The 16,549-nt window shown below is 49.7% G+C and overlaps 1 protein-coding gene across 3 annotated transcripts in view; it reads left to right on the forward strand.

Moving 5' to 3' along the window:
* Nucleotides 1-16,549, forward strand: part of TP53BP1 (tumor protein p53 binding protein 1) — an 81,567-nt gene that overhangs the window by 58,818 nt on the left and 6,200 nt on the right. For all 3 annotated transcript variants that reach the window (XM_075006955.1, XM_075006956.1, XM_075006957.1), the window contains 7 exons: nt 10,086-10,375; nt 10,747-10,923; nt 11,199-11,629; nt 11,812-12,003; nt 12,619-12,822; nt 13,454-13,669; nt 14,312-14,400. In XM_075006955.1, the coding sequence (XP_074863056.1) occupies nt 10,086-10,375; nt 10,747-10,923; nt 11,199-11,629; nt 11,812-12,003; nt 12,619-12,822; nt 13,454-13,669; nt 14,312-14,400 (1,599 nt within the window). The remainder of the gene's footprint in view (nt 1-10,085; nt 10,376-10,746; nt 10,924-11,198; nt 11,630-11,811; nt 12,004-12,618; nt 12,823-13,453; nt 13,670-14,311; nt 14,401-16,549) is intronic.

The following is a 16,549-nucleotide window of genomic DNA, read 5'->3' on the forward strand; positions in this document are numbered from 1 at the left end:
GGTAAATAGGATGAATTTCAATACAGAGAAATGCAAAACAGTCTGTGACCCAGTGTGTTGGGGGTAGCCCTTACTGGAGATGTCAAGCTCACGACAGGCTACAAAAGGCAGAGCAGATACTATAAGACTGGTGGGTAACTCTGAAGTTACTCTAGCCAACCAGTCACAAATTATGGTTCTGATCTCCCATACTGTTTATCAGGAAGCACAAAAAAAATGTCACGCAGACTCCTTTATTGCATTCCAGTTTTCTGGCTCTCAGTCAGCACCTTGATCTGGTATAGCGAGAAGCTACTTTAAAACTCTGCTCACATATACAAAATACTCTTCTGACCATAAACGGCCAGCCAACATTATCAGGTCAATATGGGTTTGGATTTATCCAAAATACCATGCTGCCAGACAATCCTTTAGGTTATGTCTATACTTCCAGGAAGATTGACCCCCATCATAGTTAATCTGGAGTTAATTTTTGCACGTCTGGTAAAGATGTGACAAATTGATTTCTCTGGGGTCAGCAGTCAACCCCTGTACTCCATGCTATCACATGGAGTAAGGGAGGTCAACGGAAGAGTACTAGAGGCTAGGTTTCTATTAGGGAAGTAGGTTGATTTCTGATACGTTAATTCTAGCTGCACAAATGCCATAGCTAGAATTTCATATCTAAAATTGACTTATTTCCCTAGCATAGGTATGGCCTTAGTGTCTTAAACTAAAGATTTATTATAAAGAAAAAAGAATAAGGAGATGATAAATGGTCAGTCATTCCACCCACTTTCAGAGAACGTGGACAAAAATAGCAGGGCCCAGCAAAGAGATCTGAATGTTTTCTTTCAACGCTTGACCTCAGACTTCTTGGTGATCTAGGTGGTTCAGTAGAAATCCAGAGAGCTTCTCATATACCTCTTGAGAGAAGTGTTTGAAAATAGTGGATCTCATTGGCATGAAATCTATTCCTGTACCTGCCTCCAAATGAAAGTAGCAAATTTATCAAACTTTTTTCTCAGAATGTGACTTTCTTCTTTGAGGAAACAAAGATGGACTGCTTGCCACAGGACCAGTGGGAGAAACTGAAAACTTTGATGGCCAAGAGTTTCCTTTGAGTCACTCTGGATGCCTGGGATATGGTGAAAAAGATCATGGCATCCATATTGTTGTGAGCCATGCTTCTTGTCTCCATCTGGGATCCTATAGGAGTGCATACTGCCATAGAGGACTTCTAGTTCAAGGGGGCCGATCTATTTGCAAGTATTAGGGTGAAGCACTCCACACTCTTAGGGACACCAGGGCCATTCTTTAGTCATTGGGCCTCTTACATTCTCATGTCCCAAAGAAAGCAACAGAAACAGCAGCCTTATAGCATCTGAGCCCCTCTACAAGGTAAGTCGATAGCCCTGTGGAACCTCCCACAGATCCTACTTTTCTCATCCTGTTGGGACCTTTTATCTTTTTCCTGGAAGATATGGTCTGCAGTGTCAGACTTTGCATGTGATCCCTCCAGAAATGGCTTCATTGACCTATATTCAGCCCAGAGACCACCCAGAGATCATAACAAATCTCTCAGCAGTACTTGCGTTGTAGAGTGATCCAGAGCATACCCTGGAAGGAGTGCCGTTCACCAGTCCTGCTCTGTCCCTCAAGTTAGTATCAGATGTATTGGACCTGGGCTGGAATTGGCACATTGGGGATATGTGGACCCTTGGGGAGGAAATGTTATAAACGTCAAGGAACTGTCAAAGTTAGACTCAAGACTCACAATTTGTCCGACCACTCTGTTTATTAGCAAAGCTGCTCTGCTAATACATTTAGAAAAGTGAGTCCCCTCCCAGGGCTCAGGTCTCTTAATTTATACAGATCAAGAAGGCAAGTTAATAGACAAAGGGAAAAAAAGGAAAAAAACAGACACCCACCCACCCCATATAGTCCCTGAGACCAGTTACGTACCTTCATTTCCATATCACCCTTAGCAATCCCCTGCCAATGACTCCCTGGTTACCTTAATTAATTACTGTCTAGCACCTACTGCTCTGGTTTCTGCTTTCCCAGGCACACCTGGCTCCATCCAAACCCACCCTACATTCCTACACACAGTATCAACATAACTTCCCCGTCTTGAGCTCAGAAGTAACATTGTATCATAGTGTGATTTAATTTCTTTTTACAATGTAACTCTTTTATGTACAATGTCACATCTTATACTTCCGCAGAACTCTCAGTGGTTCATTTGGCCTACATGGTCTTTCTGCTGTACCTGTTAGGTAAGGTGGTAAATGTTCTGATGGACAACACCACTTTGTTTTACATTTTATTTTATTGTGGATAAATGCAAAGTAATGCATATTGGAAAACAGTGTCAAATATATGTACAAAATAATGGGAACTAAATTAGCTATTACCACTTGAGAGAGAGAACTTGGAGTTATTGTGGTTAGTTCTCTGAAAAAATCCACTCAGTGTGCTGCAGGAGTCAAAAAAGTAAATAAAACGTTAAAACGTCATTAATCTGTATATAAATGTGAATACGCATACATAAAAACAGTTCTTCTTCGAGTGTTCCCGTGGGTGCTCCACAATAGGTGTCGGGCTTGCCCGGCGCCGCAGATCGGATCTTCCAAGCAGTTTCTGCCGGACCGCGCATGCGCCGGCGCGCGCTGCTCCCTTGCGCGCTCCTGGCCATGTGCGCGATCCAGTCCCCGCCAGTTCCTCTTAACCGCCGTCGGCTGCAGACGGAATCCGACTAGGCTAAGGCCAAATAGCGTATTCAATGACTTTAACTGTTTTTCTCTTAAGTTTTTCAAGTACTTAGACGACTGTAAGTTAGCCGGTTGTTATTTTTGAAAAAAACAAACAAACAAACAAACTACAAGCGGGACAGCTTCAATCCAGTCCCAGTAACAAGCGCCGGAGGCCAGGAGCATAGGGCCATCAGCCCTCCTGCTGAGGCAGGCCATCGGACGGGGAAAACAGCACAGAGAAGGTGCTAAGTACCCGCTTAACAACTGAAAGACTCACCAACAATGTCCTCTTCAGGATTTAAAAAATGTGAGTCCTGCCGAGAGGCGATGCCAGCATCCGATGGGCACAGTCTATGCATAAGGTGCCTGGGGGAGTCCCATGTGGCACAGAAATGCTCCTTCTGTGCTAAATTAACAACCAGAGCACGCAGAGACAGGGAGATGGGGCTTAAAATGCTGCTTTTTGATAAGGCCCTCCAGCCAGACGTGCCGGAGCGGCTGCAGCAGGAGGGACCCTCCGGGGCCCATAAGAGGAAAGCTGCCTCCCTCACCCCATCAGCGCAAAAACGGAGGAAAGCCTCTCCAGCCCGATCCCTGCCGGCAGCAACAGTGAGCGGGACGGGAGGAGCGAGCAGCCCCCAGCCGCAGCAACAGCTGATCGGCGGCGGCACGGAGAGCCACGTGGAAGCGGCTCAGCCTCCAATAATCAGCCAGCCACCCCGCACCGCAGGCAGGGCGGCGGCTAAACAAGCGCCGGTACCGGCGGCACTGCAGGCAGCGGCATCGACCCCTGGGGAACCGGCGGTGCAGAGCGCGCAAGCACGTAGCCTGCAGGCGCACAAGGACACCGCACGTGCGGCACCGCCTTCGAGCGTGCCTAGCACGGTGCCGACGGGACCGGGATCCCCTGCGCGTCAGGGGGCAGAGTTACCTCCTCCAGGGAGGGGGAAGGCTGCACACAAGAGGAGGCATTGCAGCCCCTCTCCGGACAGGGCTGTGGAGCTGCTTTCTTACAGCCCTCCGCTCATGTTGCAGACTCCAACCAGAAGGCAGGGGTCCCCCCTAGCCTACCCTGAGCCCCCTTCTCCATTTTTGCAACCAGCCTCACCCTGGAGGGCACCACCTTCACCCTTCCTGGGGTTTGAACCGCTGGACTATTATGCAAAATCGCTCTCTCCAGTGTCTCGACGGTCTCCCTCCCCCAGACGCAGAGGGTACGCACCAAGGGAGTGGTCTAGGTCACCTTCCCAATAACAGTGCCTATACTGCCATGGTCGCCCCTACCACGCGGGGCATAGACACCATCGGCAATCTACTAGGGAAAGATCCCCACAGACTATCTCGTACCCCCGAGGGCAATTGCGACCGGGGACAGAGACTCAAGCATCTCGGGGGACTGGTCATGGAACCCCAAGATTTTCCCTCACAAACCTCTAGCGAGAGGGTGTACCATCACCAGCAGGAACTAGAAGGGTCCAGAGAGACGTACCCCAGCGGTTCCTCGCTCTCCTCCCCGGACGAGGCTACGGCCCCGGGGGACATCCATCCTACGGACGATCTCAAACAGTTTCAGGAACGGTTTAAGAGGGTGGCCTTCACGCAAGGCATCCAGACAGCAGAGGTGCAAGAGAAACACCATAAGCTCCTCAAAAATTTGAGACCTCCGGCCTCTTCCAGAGTAGCAATACCACTTGATGAAGCGATCTTAGAGTCCGCCACTACGATATGGCAGACCCCTGCAACTATTCCGCCCGTCCAAAAGAGAGCGGATAAGAAATACTTCGTGCCGGCGAAGGGCATGGAGTTCCTGTTCAGCCACCCACAGCCAAATTCCTTGGTGGTGGAGTCGTCGCAACAAAGATCAAAGACATCTCAATTCAAGACAAGGGGAAGAGACAAAGATGCCAAGAAGCTAGAGCTGTTCGGCAGAAAGGTCTACTCCTCCTCCACTTTAACGCTGCGAATGGCAAATTACGCAGCGCACTTAGCGAACCATAATTTTGACAACTATTCCAGGTTAACCTCCCTCATGGACTCGCTTCCAGAGGACAAAAAGCCGGTGCTCAAGGCCATAGTGCAAGAAGGCTACGCGGCCGCGAGGACGGGAGTTCAGATTGCTCTGGACGTTGCGGACACAGCAGCACGTTCCACAGCAACGGCAGTGGTGATGCGAAGGGAGTCCTGGCTCCAGACTTCGGGTATACCGAGGGATCTGCAGGCGAAAATAGTTGACCTTCCCTTCGACTCGCAGAAGCTGTTTGCTGAATCAACTGACTCGGTCCTTCATTCCAGTAAAGATTCAAGAGCCACACTCAGGACCCTGGGGATTTACACCCCTCCATACACAAAGAAAAGGTACTACCCTCAACAAAGGCGGTACCAGTACCAGCAACAGCGCCCCCAGTATCACAGGGGTTACGAGCAAGGGCGACATCAACAGCACCAGCAGTACAGAACTCCCAGGCGACGCTCACAACAGAGCCGTGCATCCTCGGGGCGGGGCCAAAGGCCACAAGTTTGACATACAGATCCAGGGCTGCGCCATCACTACCATCGCACAAGGTCATCCGAAGCAGCTATTCCACCATCGCCTCCGACCATTCTACAACCAGTGGCAAAGGATCACCACAGACAAATGGGTGCTGGAGATCATAGCCACGGGGTACGCCATCCCCTTCCAGTCGCTCCCACCGTCACGACCTCCACCCAAGCCCCACCTGCAGGAGCCCTCCCATGTAGCGAGGCTCAGGCAGGAGGTGGCCCATCTCATGCTCATAGGGGCAGTGGAAAGGGTGCCGGAGCAACTGCAAGGGAAAGGGTTCTACTCCGGTACTTCCTCACGGAGAAAAAGACAGGAGGCTGGAGGCCCATCTTAGACCTTCGCGGCCTCAACAGGTACCTGCGCAAGCAACGTTTTCGGATGACCACAATCGCCTCCATCCTTACAGCACTGGACGATAGAGACTGGTTCGCAGCCCTCGATTTACAAGACGCGTACTTCCACATAACTATCCATCCGGCTCACCGGCGATTCCTCCGGTTCATGGTAGGCAACGAACACTTCCAATACAAGGTCCTACCGTTTGGCCTCTCCTCGGCCCCCAGAGTCTTCACCAAGACCTTGGCAGTGGTGTCAGCCTACCTTCACAGACAGGGGGTATTTATTTTCCCGTATCTGGACGACTGCCTGCTCAAAGGGGCCTCGAAGGGGGAGGTTCTGCGCATGATACGCGTCACAGCAAACACATTCTCTTCACTCGGCCTGGTTATCAATCTGGCAAAATCAAAAATAGACCCCACACAGGACATAGAGTTTATAGGGGCTCGCATAAACTCGGTTACAGCGAGAGTATATCTACCAGAGGCTCGCTTTCGGGCCATTGGTTCCCTCGTGCAAGTCATCACCTTCAGCCCTACGGTGCCGGTCTTGACATGCTTGCAGCTGCTGGGCCACATGGCAGCGGCGACGTTCGTAGTACAGAACGCCAGGTTACACATGCGCCGCATGCAGCACTGGCTGGCGAGCGTATACAAACCAGCAATACACACCGTTCACAGGGTGGTGTCACCCACAGCCGGGGTGCGCAAATCCCTACAATGGTGGGTAAACCCCAGGAACTTGCTAACAGGGGTACCCTTCCACCAGCCGCAAATATCGGTTTTTCTCACTACAGATGCCTCCCTCATAGGGTGGGGAGTGCACATGGGCGTAAAGGTGACTCAAGGACTGTGGTCACCCACAGAACAGTCACTACACATCAATGTACTGGAGCTCAGAGCAGTGTTCAACGCCTGCAGACACTTTCGAGACCACATACAACGCAAAGTAGTCGGGATCAGTACAGACAATACCTCCACCATGTTTTATATAAACAGGCAAGGAGGAGCTCAATCCCGTGCCCTATGTGCGGAAGCAATCCGCTTATGGAACTGGTGCATCGCCAACAATATAATCTTGAAAGCCTCATACTTGCCGGGTGCGCACAATGTGAAGGCAGACCAGCTAAGCAGGCGTTTTGCACTCACGCACGAGTGGCAGATCCGTCCCGATCTGCTACGGCCGATTTTCCACGCATGGGGTTTTCCCCAGATAGATCTGTTTGCCACTCAGCACAACAAGAAGTGCCCGCGATTCTGCTCCAGGGCAGGACTGGGATGGGGGTCCCTGGGGGACGCGTTCGCGATCCCGTGGAGGGGCCCCCTGCTTTATGCGTTTCCTCCCACAGTGCTGATCCACAAAGTTTTGCAAAAAGCCAGGAGGGAAAGGACCCGGATGATCCTGATAGTCCCAACATGGGATCGACAACAATGGTTCCCCCTACTCCTGCGCATGTCGGACCGTCCACCGATGCCCCTTCCAGTGGCGCCGGATCTGCTCACGCAAGCCCAGGGGTCCATAGTGCATCCGCACCCCCAAAGCCTGCGACTGCAAGCGTGGTTAATCCATGGCTCAGCTCCATAGAGAGCACATGCACAGTGGAAGTACAGCAAGTCCTAGAAAGTAGCAGGAGGACTTCCACCAGGAAGACCTACAAACAAAAGTGGACTCGCTTCACGGCTTGGTGTTCTACCAAACAGCTGGCCCCCCTTTTGGTGCCTATACCTACAATACTAGAGTATTTACTGGACCTCAAGAGAGGAGGACTCTCGCTATCCTCGTTGAAGGTCCACCTTGCCGCCATCTCGGCGTTCAGACATGAGGAGGACGGGCACACGGTGTTCGCCCACCCTATGGTTACCAGGTTCCTCAAAGGGTTGGTAAACCTATACCCCCCTCGGAAACCGATTCCACCTTCGTGGAACTTGGACCTGCTGCTTACCACACTAATGGGACCACCGTTCAAGCCCTTGGCCACGGTTCCCCTCCGCCTCCTTACAATAAAGACGACCTTTCTTCTTGCAATTACGTCAGCTCGTAGGGTGAGCGAGCTCGCGGCAGTCATGGCAACTCCACCCTGCACTGATTTTTTCCAAGGAGGCGGTAACCATACGGCTGCATCCAGCCTTTGTTCTCAAAGTTTCTTCCGAGTTTCACATCAACGAACCTATTGTTCTACCCTCGTTTTATCCAAAGCCTCATAATTCCAACGAAGAGGCGCGCCTACACCTCCTGGACGTGAGGAGGGCGCTAGCCTTCTACGTAGACAGGACCAAGTCCTTCCGGAAAACGGATAGACTCCTAGTCTCCCTCGCTCCCAAATCGAAAGGAGAGGGTCTCTCCTTGCAGAGAATCTCAAAGCACATTGTATCCTGCATAAAAATGTGCTACGAGCTCAAAAAGACTCCTTTATTGGCCACTCCCAGGGCTCATTCCACCAGGGCGGTGGCGGCATCAACAGCCTTTTTCAAGGGCGTTGCGTTAAAAGACATTTGCAGAGCGGCGACCTGGTCATCCTACGACACCTTCGCCAAACATTACGCCCTTCACAGGGTATTCCAAGAGGATACCCGTCTCTCTGCAGCGGTCCTCTCGGGGACGAGCTGCACATAATCCGATTACCCACCTCCTATCTTGGGTTACTGCTGGGTAGTCACCTATTGTGGAGCACCCACGGGGACACTCGAAGAAGAAAGAGAAGTTACTCACCGTAGTAACGGTGTTTCTTCGAGATGTGTCCCCGTGGGTGCTCCACTACCCGCCCATCCTCCCCGCTTCGGATCTCTGTTAGTGTTTTACAGGGGCACCCGAGGCGGTTGGTCGAGGAACTGGCGGGGACCGGATCGCGCACATGGCCAGGAGCGCGCAAGGGAGCAGCGCGCGCCGGCGCATGCGCAGTCCAGCAGAAACTGCTTGGAAGATCTGATCTGCGGCGCCGGGCAAGCCCGACACCTATTGTGGAGCACCCACGGGGACACATCTCGAAGAACCACCGTTACTACGGTGAGTAACTTCTCTTTATCTATTTCAACATTTTTAATGAGATGTGCTGCGCCCCCATTATGAAATTTCATGCGCCGTCCACAGAGGGGGCTTATGCACCCTCCCACCACCACCACTTTGTGCAGAATCAAAAGCAATTACTTATTACTATAGAGTGTAAGTATTTACTAGGTAAGTCAGAAGTGTAAGTTATGTCATTGTGTCTACAAATCTCAAGGCCTGCACAACAATAGCTTAGCTAAACTAATGAACGACCTTAGCGCAGGCACCTAACCCAAAAGTAACTTTTGATCATAAGATGGGAATAGATAAGAGTCTGGATTACTCAATTTCCCCTTCTGTTCATTCCTTCTGGGGCATCTGGCACTGGCCAGTGTTGGAAGACAGGATACTGGGCTAGATGGGTCTTTGGTCTGACCCAGTATGGGCATTGTAGTGTTCTTATCAGAAGATATTATGAGCATCTGCCCAATACATTATAAAAGCTATATCCTGGTTACAGGCCATGGAAGACAACAGGATGATACCCCCTGGTGGTGATTGTGTTTGAAGGATCGAATGACTAACACTGGAGTTGCTGTAAGGGATGCTGTGAGCACATGGATGCTCATGTTGTCTGTGCCTTTGCTGGATTGAAGTGTTTGTGATTTTACAACCTGTTAATTAACTGTTGTGACTGCAACAGGTTTTTCCTCTGTGTATTGCTTCCCATGGCTGTTGGGCTTCTCAGATGAATAGTAATCTCCATCAGCGTCACTTGTAAGGTAGCCCACTCATCTTCTATGCACATGTTCTCACAGCGTTATGCCTTAGTACAGCCTCCAGAGCAGAGGTGGGTTTGGAAGCTGTTCTACCCTTTATACTGAATCTACCCCCTCTTCAATCTTCTTTGCATTGAGAGGTAGCTCAGGATTCTCCTGTGGTGTGGAGTGCCCATAGGATAGTAATTCCAAGGAGAGAAAGGTTACTATGAAGAGGAACTATAGATCTTTTAGATAGTTTGTTCCTATGGATGCTCTTCTATTTACCCTCCTTTTCCTTCTGCCTTGGAGGCCTATTGTGCTCTGAGGTTGAGGAGGAAGTGGAGTAGTGCTGATCTGCCCCTCTGTATTGGACTATGAAGAGACATATGGTGCAGGCCTGGATCTACAGATATTGCTAATGAAAAAATCTCCAGGCAAGTTTGTATGGGTGCGCATGCACCCTCATGTGGAGCTTCTCTAGGGAATAAATATCTCAAAGAACTCCAGTTATTATGTAATGGAGATAAACTGCCCTCACCCAGCCCTTCATGTGAGAGGGTTCCTTCCATTGGATCTGTCGAGACCTTGAAATGGACTGAAGTATTTGGGGTCAGATGATCCCCTCTTTTCGGAGAGGTCTCTGACCACTAGAGACAGCCCCCTGTCCCGTCCCCACCCACAACCTCCTTCATAGCTTCTGGCTTGCAGACAGACCTTTCTTTTCAGGAGACTGAAGAGCCTACAGTGGAGTGCCAGGAGTATGAGACAGACCTCTCCACCTCACGAACGACAGGGGGCTCATCACTGACTTCCGGGGATCTTGGGGACATCAGCTCCCTTTCATCCAAGGCCTCCAGTCTCCATCGCACATCGAGTGGTACCAGCAGTGGTCTGTCAGCTACACATGGTGGAAGTAGCTCAGGAAGGGGAGCAGGATCTTTCAAAGGAAAAGTCAGCGGAATGGAAGCTGGAGAGTTTGCCTTACCCAGTGGCAGAAGAGTGGTAGGAAAACTGAGGTGTGTATAATGCCATAGAAACAGGAAGACTTTGGGGTATAAGCTTGGGGAGCTGATGTACTGCTAAGTATCATGAAGATAAGTTGGTGGTGACTGTCCTAAGAGTGTGATATTGCATACATTTCTTGGGAGGAATCTGACTTGATAGAGGGAAAAGAGAGAACTTTCTGTTTGTTTTTTTTTCCCCCAACCCCCTCCTTTCTTCCTGAAGGGACAGGATTTGCTGCTTCTTGGTGTGGTCCTTGCCACAGGTTTCATGACACCACCAGCAAGGTGGCTCTCAGAAATTAGGGACACAGTGAAACTTGAAGGGAGTGAATTTGCTGATGGCTTCTTCCTAGGCAGGGAAATAATTTTATTTAATTCCTTAGCCCTAGAAAAGGGCCTGGCCAGCCAGGGTCTCCTCTAAGGGCTGGTCAGACAGGAGTAATGACGTGTGAGGAGGATGAAGACATAGCACTTGGCATTCGGCAGAGTGGGAAAACACCTCTTACACCCCGTGGGCGAGGGAGAAGGGGCCGCCCACCATCTCGAGCAGCTGGAGCAAGGTAAAGTTGGAAAAGTTGGATTGAACTGCATCTTTCTGAATGAGCAAATAGTGAATGTGGAGCAGGTGGCTGCATACGATGGGGGAGAGTAGGTGAGAAGGGGCTCAGTGGGGAACTGCAGGAATGAACAGTGAGGGGTGGGTGGTTCATGAAGAAGGGAGTGGATGTGCAAGTACACACCTTGGGAAATCTTTCTTTGATACATAATAGCTGCTTTCTCTGCTCTCCATGGAGTCCACATTTTCTCTCTCTCTCCCTGCTTTCCCCTTTTCCAGGGATGCAGCTGGGAGTGGCCTGGCAGGTGTGGAAGATCTCTCAGTTACAGCATCACCAGAGGAGAAGCCCTTTGCACGCACTGTAGTTTGCCCACCTGGTGGCGGGGACAGATTTGATGCTGCTGGCTCTTGCACTTTGCGCCGAAGTGACTCCCCAGAAATTCCCTTGCAGGCGGTAGCAGGTTCCTCAGACAGTGCAGACTTATCCTCTGGGAGCAGCTTTGTGGGCCTGCGAGTTGTAGCCAAGTGGTCCTCAAATGGCTACTTCTATTCTGGGACAATCACCCAGGATGTTGGGGCAGGAAAGTACAAGCTGCTTTTTGATGATGGATACGAGTGTGATGTCTTAGGCAAAGATATTTTACTGTGCGATCCCATTCCACTGGAAACTGAAGTGACGGCGCTGTCTGAGGATGAGTATTTCAGTGCAGGTAACAGCTTGGCTCCTACAGCTCAACTCTTCAGTTCTTCTCTGGTCAGAAGAGGACCAGTGGGATCTCTGTCACTGAATCCAGCAGAAGTTTTCTGCTGGGAGATGGGTGTCGGGAGGTGGGGAAGGGTCAGGGAGTCGAAGGTCCTGTCTGTTTACAGTTATGATTTTCTATCCTACCAGGTGTGGTGAAGGGACACCGGCAGGAGTCTGGAGAACTGTATTACTGTATTGAAAAAGAAGGCCAGAGGAAGTGGTACAAGCGTATGGCAGTAATCCTGTCCTTGGAACAAGGAAACAAGCTTCGGGAGCAGTTTGGGCTAAGTCCCTATGAACCTGTCACACCCCTGACTAAGGCAGCTGATATCAGCCTGGGTAAGAAGTGGTGCACTGTGCTGTTCGGGGGGCTCAGACTGCATCTAGACCATCTGATACTCCAAATGTGAAGTCAGTGTTCAGTTCTAATGGCAACACACTGACTTTGCTAGTCATATTGTATCTATAAGTAGCCTTGAGAGGCATTGCATGATGACTGTAAGAGTTCATTGGGAACTGGCCCCGGACAGACCCTAATTTAAGTGTGGACCATGGCTCTGCTGCTTCTGCTCTCTACTGCTACTCCAACAGCACTGTATGAGGTTGCAGCACAGGTCTGATTCACCTAAAAGGAAGAGAGATGTCAAGAGAGGGAGCTGCATGAAAGAGCAGGCAGCTGCAGTGGCATCCATATTACTTGTCTTAGCTCAATGAAGAGATCCATGATGTTGGCCTTCTGAAAGCAGGGAGGGAAAAATGAGTCTCCTGGGAAGTGAACCAAGGTGTGAGATGATATAGGAAAGTTTATTCTTTCCCACCAGGCTGGGCAGTGGTGTGTAAGCTCAGTGTGCTCAGTTTATGAAGGTGTTTATCACTCTGATGTGGGTGGTGCTTGTGGGTTTGGTAAGGGAAAGCAGGAGACGGATGACTTACCACTGGCCTACGATGGTTTAGATAACCTGGTGGAGGGGAAGCGGAAGCGGCGCAGTAACTTTGGCTCACCCAGCACTTCCAGCAGCAGCACTACACCCACTCGCAAAGGTCTGGAGAGTCCACGTGTCACCCCAGGCCTGTCCTCTGGGAAGAGGAAGCTAGTTGCCTCTGAAGATGAGAGATCCCCAGCCAAACGAGGGCGCAAGTCTGCAGTAATGAAGCCTGGTAAGAGCCTTCCCCACTGCTCTAAACAAACTCGGGGCTCTAAGCTTCTCTTCTTTCCTGTCGAAGTAGATTTTTCCCTTTCTGCTGAGCAAATGTGTGGAACCTACTCCCTCTGTGTTTGAGCCTGTTGTTCTCCCTCAGCGTGTACAGTGGCACGATGTTCTTTTATCCTGGACTGAAAGATTAAAAATAAGTTGCAATGTGTCCTAAGTTTTACCCCCACCCAGATGTTTTCAGAGCAATGCTCAGGTGTCAGTGACATGATCAGCCCTCAGATTTCTTGTATGTTTCGATCAACGCTGAAATGCGTAACATTGACAAGTCAATTGACAATATTAAAGTTCAGTCAACACACCTGGACGTGAGTGGCATGTGTCCATTGTCTGAGCTATAACAGCTGTCTGTAAATTCTGGCAGAAATTATTTTGTTAGCTACACTCCAGTTACATTTTAAAGATTCTTTGCAACCATGAGGGTAAAAGTCTGAGCACACACGTACACATTTCTGTTCTGGAGTATATATTGGCATCCACAAGCGTAAGCCATCTGGAATTGCTTCAGTTTCTCCTTGCTACCTTTGCATTGTGTGACCACATGCCAGAGCTTTCATCCTATTTCCTTCCCTCCATAGGGGCTGTGAGGGCAGGTGAGTTTGTGAGTCCTTGTGAAAGTGGCGATCGTACAGGAGACCCCTTGGCACTAGAGGAATATCATGGGCCGCTGCCCCACAACAAAACCCTCTTTCTGGGTTATGCTTTTCTTCTCATTGTGGCATCCCCAGGTGACAAGCTAGCTCATCGCCTGAAGCCATCGGATGGTCCTGCAGGCAGCAGTGAGGAAGAGGAAGGTGAGATGAATCTTACCGTATTCCGGGTAGAGTCCTGTACGTTTAATGAAAGGGCTGGGTGGCATTTGCTCAGCATGTAGGCATATTCATATTGTCCCCATGTCTTCATAATTTATCCCATGGTGTGTTAGGCCCTTCCCAGGTGGGCCTAACCAGACCCAATCTCTGGTGCAAGGAGCTTAGCCAATAGTGACTGATATGGTGTCAGGGAGGCCTAGGAGAATTACAGTAGAGATCACAGGCTTTTCAGTCAGTGAAAGGAAATTAAGGTGGTGTCACAGATGGCACTACTGGGTGATTGCAGGTGGCGATATGGGAATGGACTCTTTCTCAGACACAGAATCACGCTAAGTGACTTAGGACTTGCAAGCAAGAACAGGAATTTTGAACATGCCCTGGGCAGATACAGTTACTAATGTGCAAGAACTTGATGCTTTGATTTTTAAAAGCAGCTGTTCAGATTCATAGGTTACTTGAGTGCTCAGCTCTTTCCTGTACCTCTGTGAGATACTCTGTCCTCACATGTTCTTGATTTTACAACTTGTGTGCGGGTCAGTCTGTCCCTCTCTGGTGGGCTGAAGCCATAAGCTATGGTATAGCTTAAGTAGCAAGTCTTTTGGCTCTCTTCTCTTCCTGTTCTAGAATTTTCAATTCCTTACAACAAACAGTACACAGAATTGCAGCTGCGAACTGGAGCTGGCTACATCCTGGAGGACTTCAATGAAACCCAGGTGAGAACATACAGTTTTCCCACAGTTCTTTCCCACAAAAATGGTGAGGAACTGCAACTATGTGATGGGAGGGAGACCAATGGAGGATGCCTGAAGCAGTACGGTGTGGCAACTGGGACCATGTTCTGATGGATGATGTAAGCAATGCTTGTATAATACCTGAAAATCATGTCTGTGGGGAGGCATGGGTTGGATGATAGAGTAGGGCCCGAGCCTGTCCATAGGGCCTACACACCTTTCTCTTTCTTCTTTTGGTCTTACCAGACCATTTCACACCCTTGCTCAAAAGCAGATAAAATTTATTGATGGCAGGCTCAAGGTAAATCACATTGGAAGAAATCATGGATCTGCTTTGTCACCTTATTGGGTTCTAAATTACTTACATCAACTGAGGGGAGGACCTGGCTATAGTGGTAGACTTACTCAAAGTCAGTTGTGAACTTAGGTCAAAAAATGCAGCCTGGTTTAGAGAGGAGACAAACATGGCAATGTTATGAATTCACATTCATCGTCTGCCTCCTGGATCTCCATGTCAAAAGCAAATTCTCATAACAGAATTGTCTGGTCTGGATACTAATTCAGTTAGCCATTCCCACAGAGGATTTTGCTTCTGTGCTACTGTCCATAGTGTCTGGATAGCTCTGCCTCATGGAGGGAAATAGGCCACGACCCTGTAGGTACTGCAGGCAGCTCAACTACTTTTTCTGTGCCTCTTTCCACATTATAACTTTACAACCATCAGGAATGCCTCTAGAAGCTTTTCTGCTCCCATGACCTTTCCTTCTGACTTAGCAAAGGTGGGCAACAAGCAGCAGTGGTCTAGATCAACAGGCACAGCTGTAGTAGTTCCACTGTGCAGGCAGAAATCACCAGAATCCTCCTTTGGGCAGGAAATAGATAGTTTTCAGGACAAATTGGGTCAAGGACAAGTTCAGCACCCAAGTCAATTGGCTCAGCTGCTCTTGTCTTTCCTTAGGAGAACAGAGACGTAGCAATAGGATTCTCCATCTGCTGCTTTTCAAATGGGTCTCTACTCAAATTTGTTCGCTGCCTTTAAGAACAAAAAAAGTAGATCTCTTCTGCTCCAGGCACTGGAAGCGACTGCAGTGAGGACAGATGTCCTTTCTTTCAGCTGATCTGACCTCTGTTCCTCTGCTTCTTCTCACTAGAGTTGCTAGTTAAACAGTGTTGAAGAGATCCAGGGAGTCCCCAGTAATTCCCAGCTAGCCTTACAGCTGCTTTGACTCCAAATGTGTCTGAACTTTTTGGAAGTTACCCCTCCAGGAAGATCATCTGATGAGAGGCCCAGTGAAATACAAAGATTGAGACAGCTTCCAGACCAAGGATTTGAAATTTGTGGTTAAATCTCCAACTGTGTGGTTATTCTGAGCTTTGGGGGATTTCCAGAAAAGATCCCACCCCCTCAGTTTTAGAGATCTTCCAGTGCTGTATGACAATATGAGAGAGTCCTTTTAGAGGGCTGAGCTACACCAGAGTTGGCCTCCCTTCCCACCAGAGGCAGAGTCAGGTGAGTGGGACCCAGGCCTGCTGAGGATATAAAAAGGAGTCCTGGGAGAGGAAAAAGACAGACCCCCAAGAGTGCACTCTGCAGGACCCAGCTGCTTTCTGCCAAAGGAAGTACAGTGGCAGAGTGAAGAGAGAGCACCAGGAAGAGTGATAATGTATTGAAGGGGACCTGGTAGAAGCTGAGAGAGCAAAGCTGAGAGTGGTGGCTAAGAATCAGTCCTCTCTGAAAGACAGAAAGCCAGCTAAGGCTGGTGAAGGTTAGGAAGAGGCCTGGGAAAGAGTGCAAGTTCCTCCCTGCCACCCCCTTTTTATTGGTGTTTTTTGTTTGGGTTATGGGGTTTCAGAGTCAGGCAGCCCAGCTAGGGCTGGGATTCACCTGAATATACTGGGACTGGGTGCCACAGTACTGTCTCTTTAGGAGATGAAACGATATTGAGGAGAGGAGTGGTGACTGACAAGACAAGGAGGGCCACAGCAGAGCTCAGAAGCAAGACAGATTTCTTAGACTTGAAGATACTGGAAGGGATGACCTTTTGGGGCTTTGCCAGGTGACCAACTGACCTTAACCACCTGACTCCACTGAAGACTGAAGGAATATATTCCACGTGTGATGCCCAAGTGG

The sequence above is a fragment of the Carettochelys insculpta genome, chromosome 12, assembly GCF_033958435.1.
Source record: "Carettochelys insculpta isolate YL-2023 chromosome 12, ASM3395843v1, whole genome shotgun sequence".
In the NCBI taxonomy this organism is placed as follows: Eukaryota; Metazoa; Chordata; order Testudines; family Carettochelyidae; genus Carettochelys; species Carettochelys insculpta.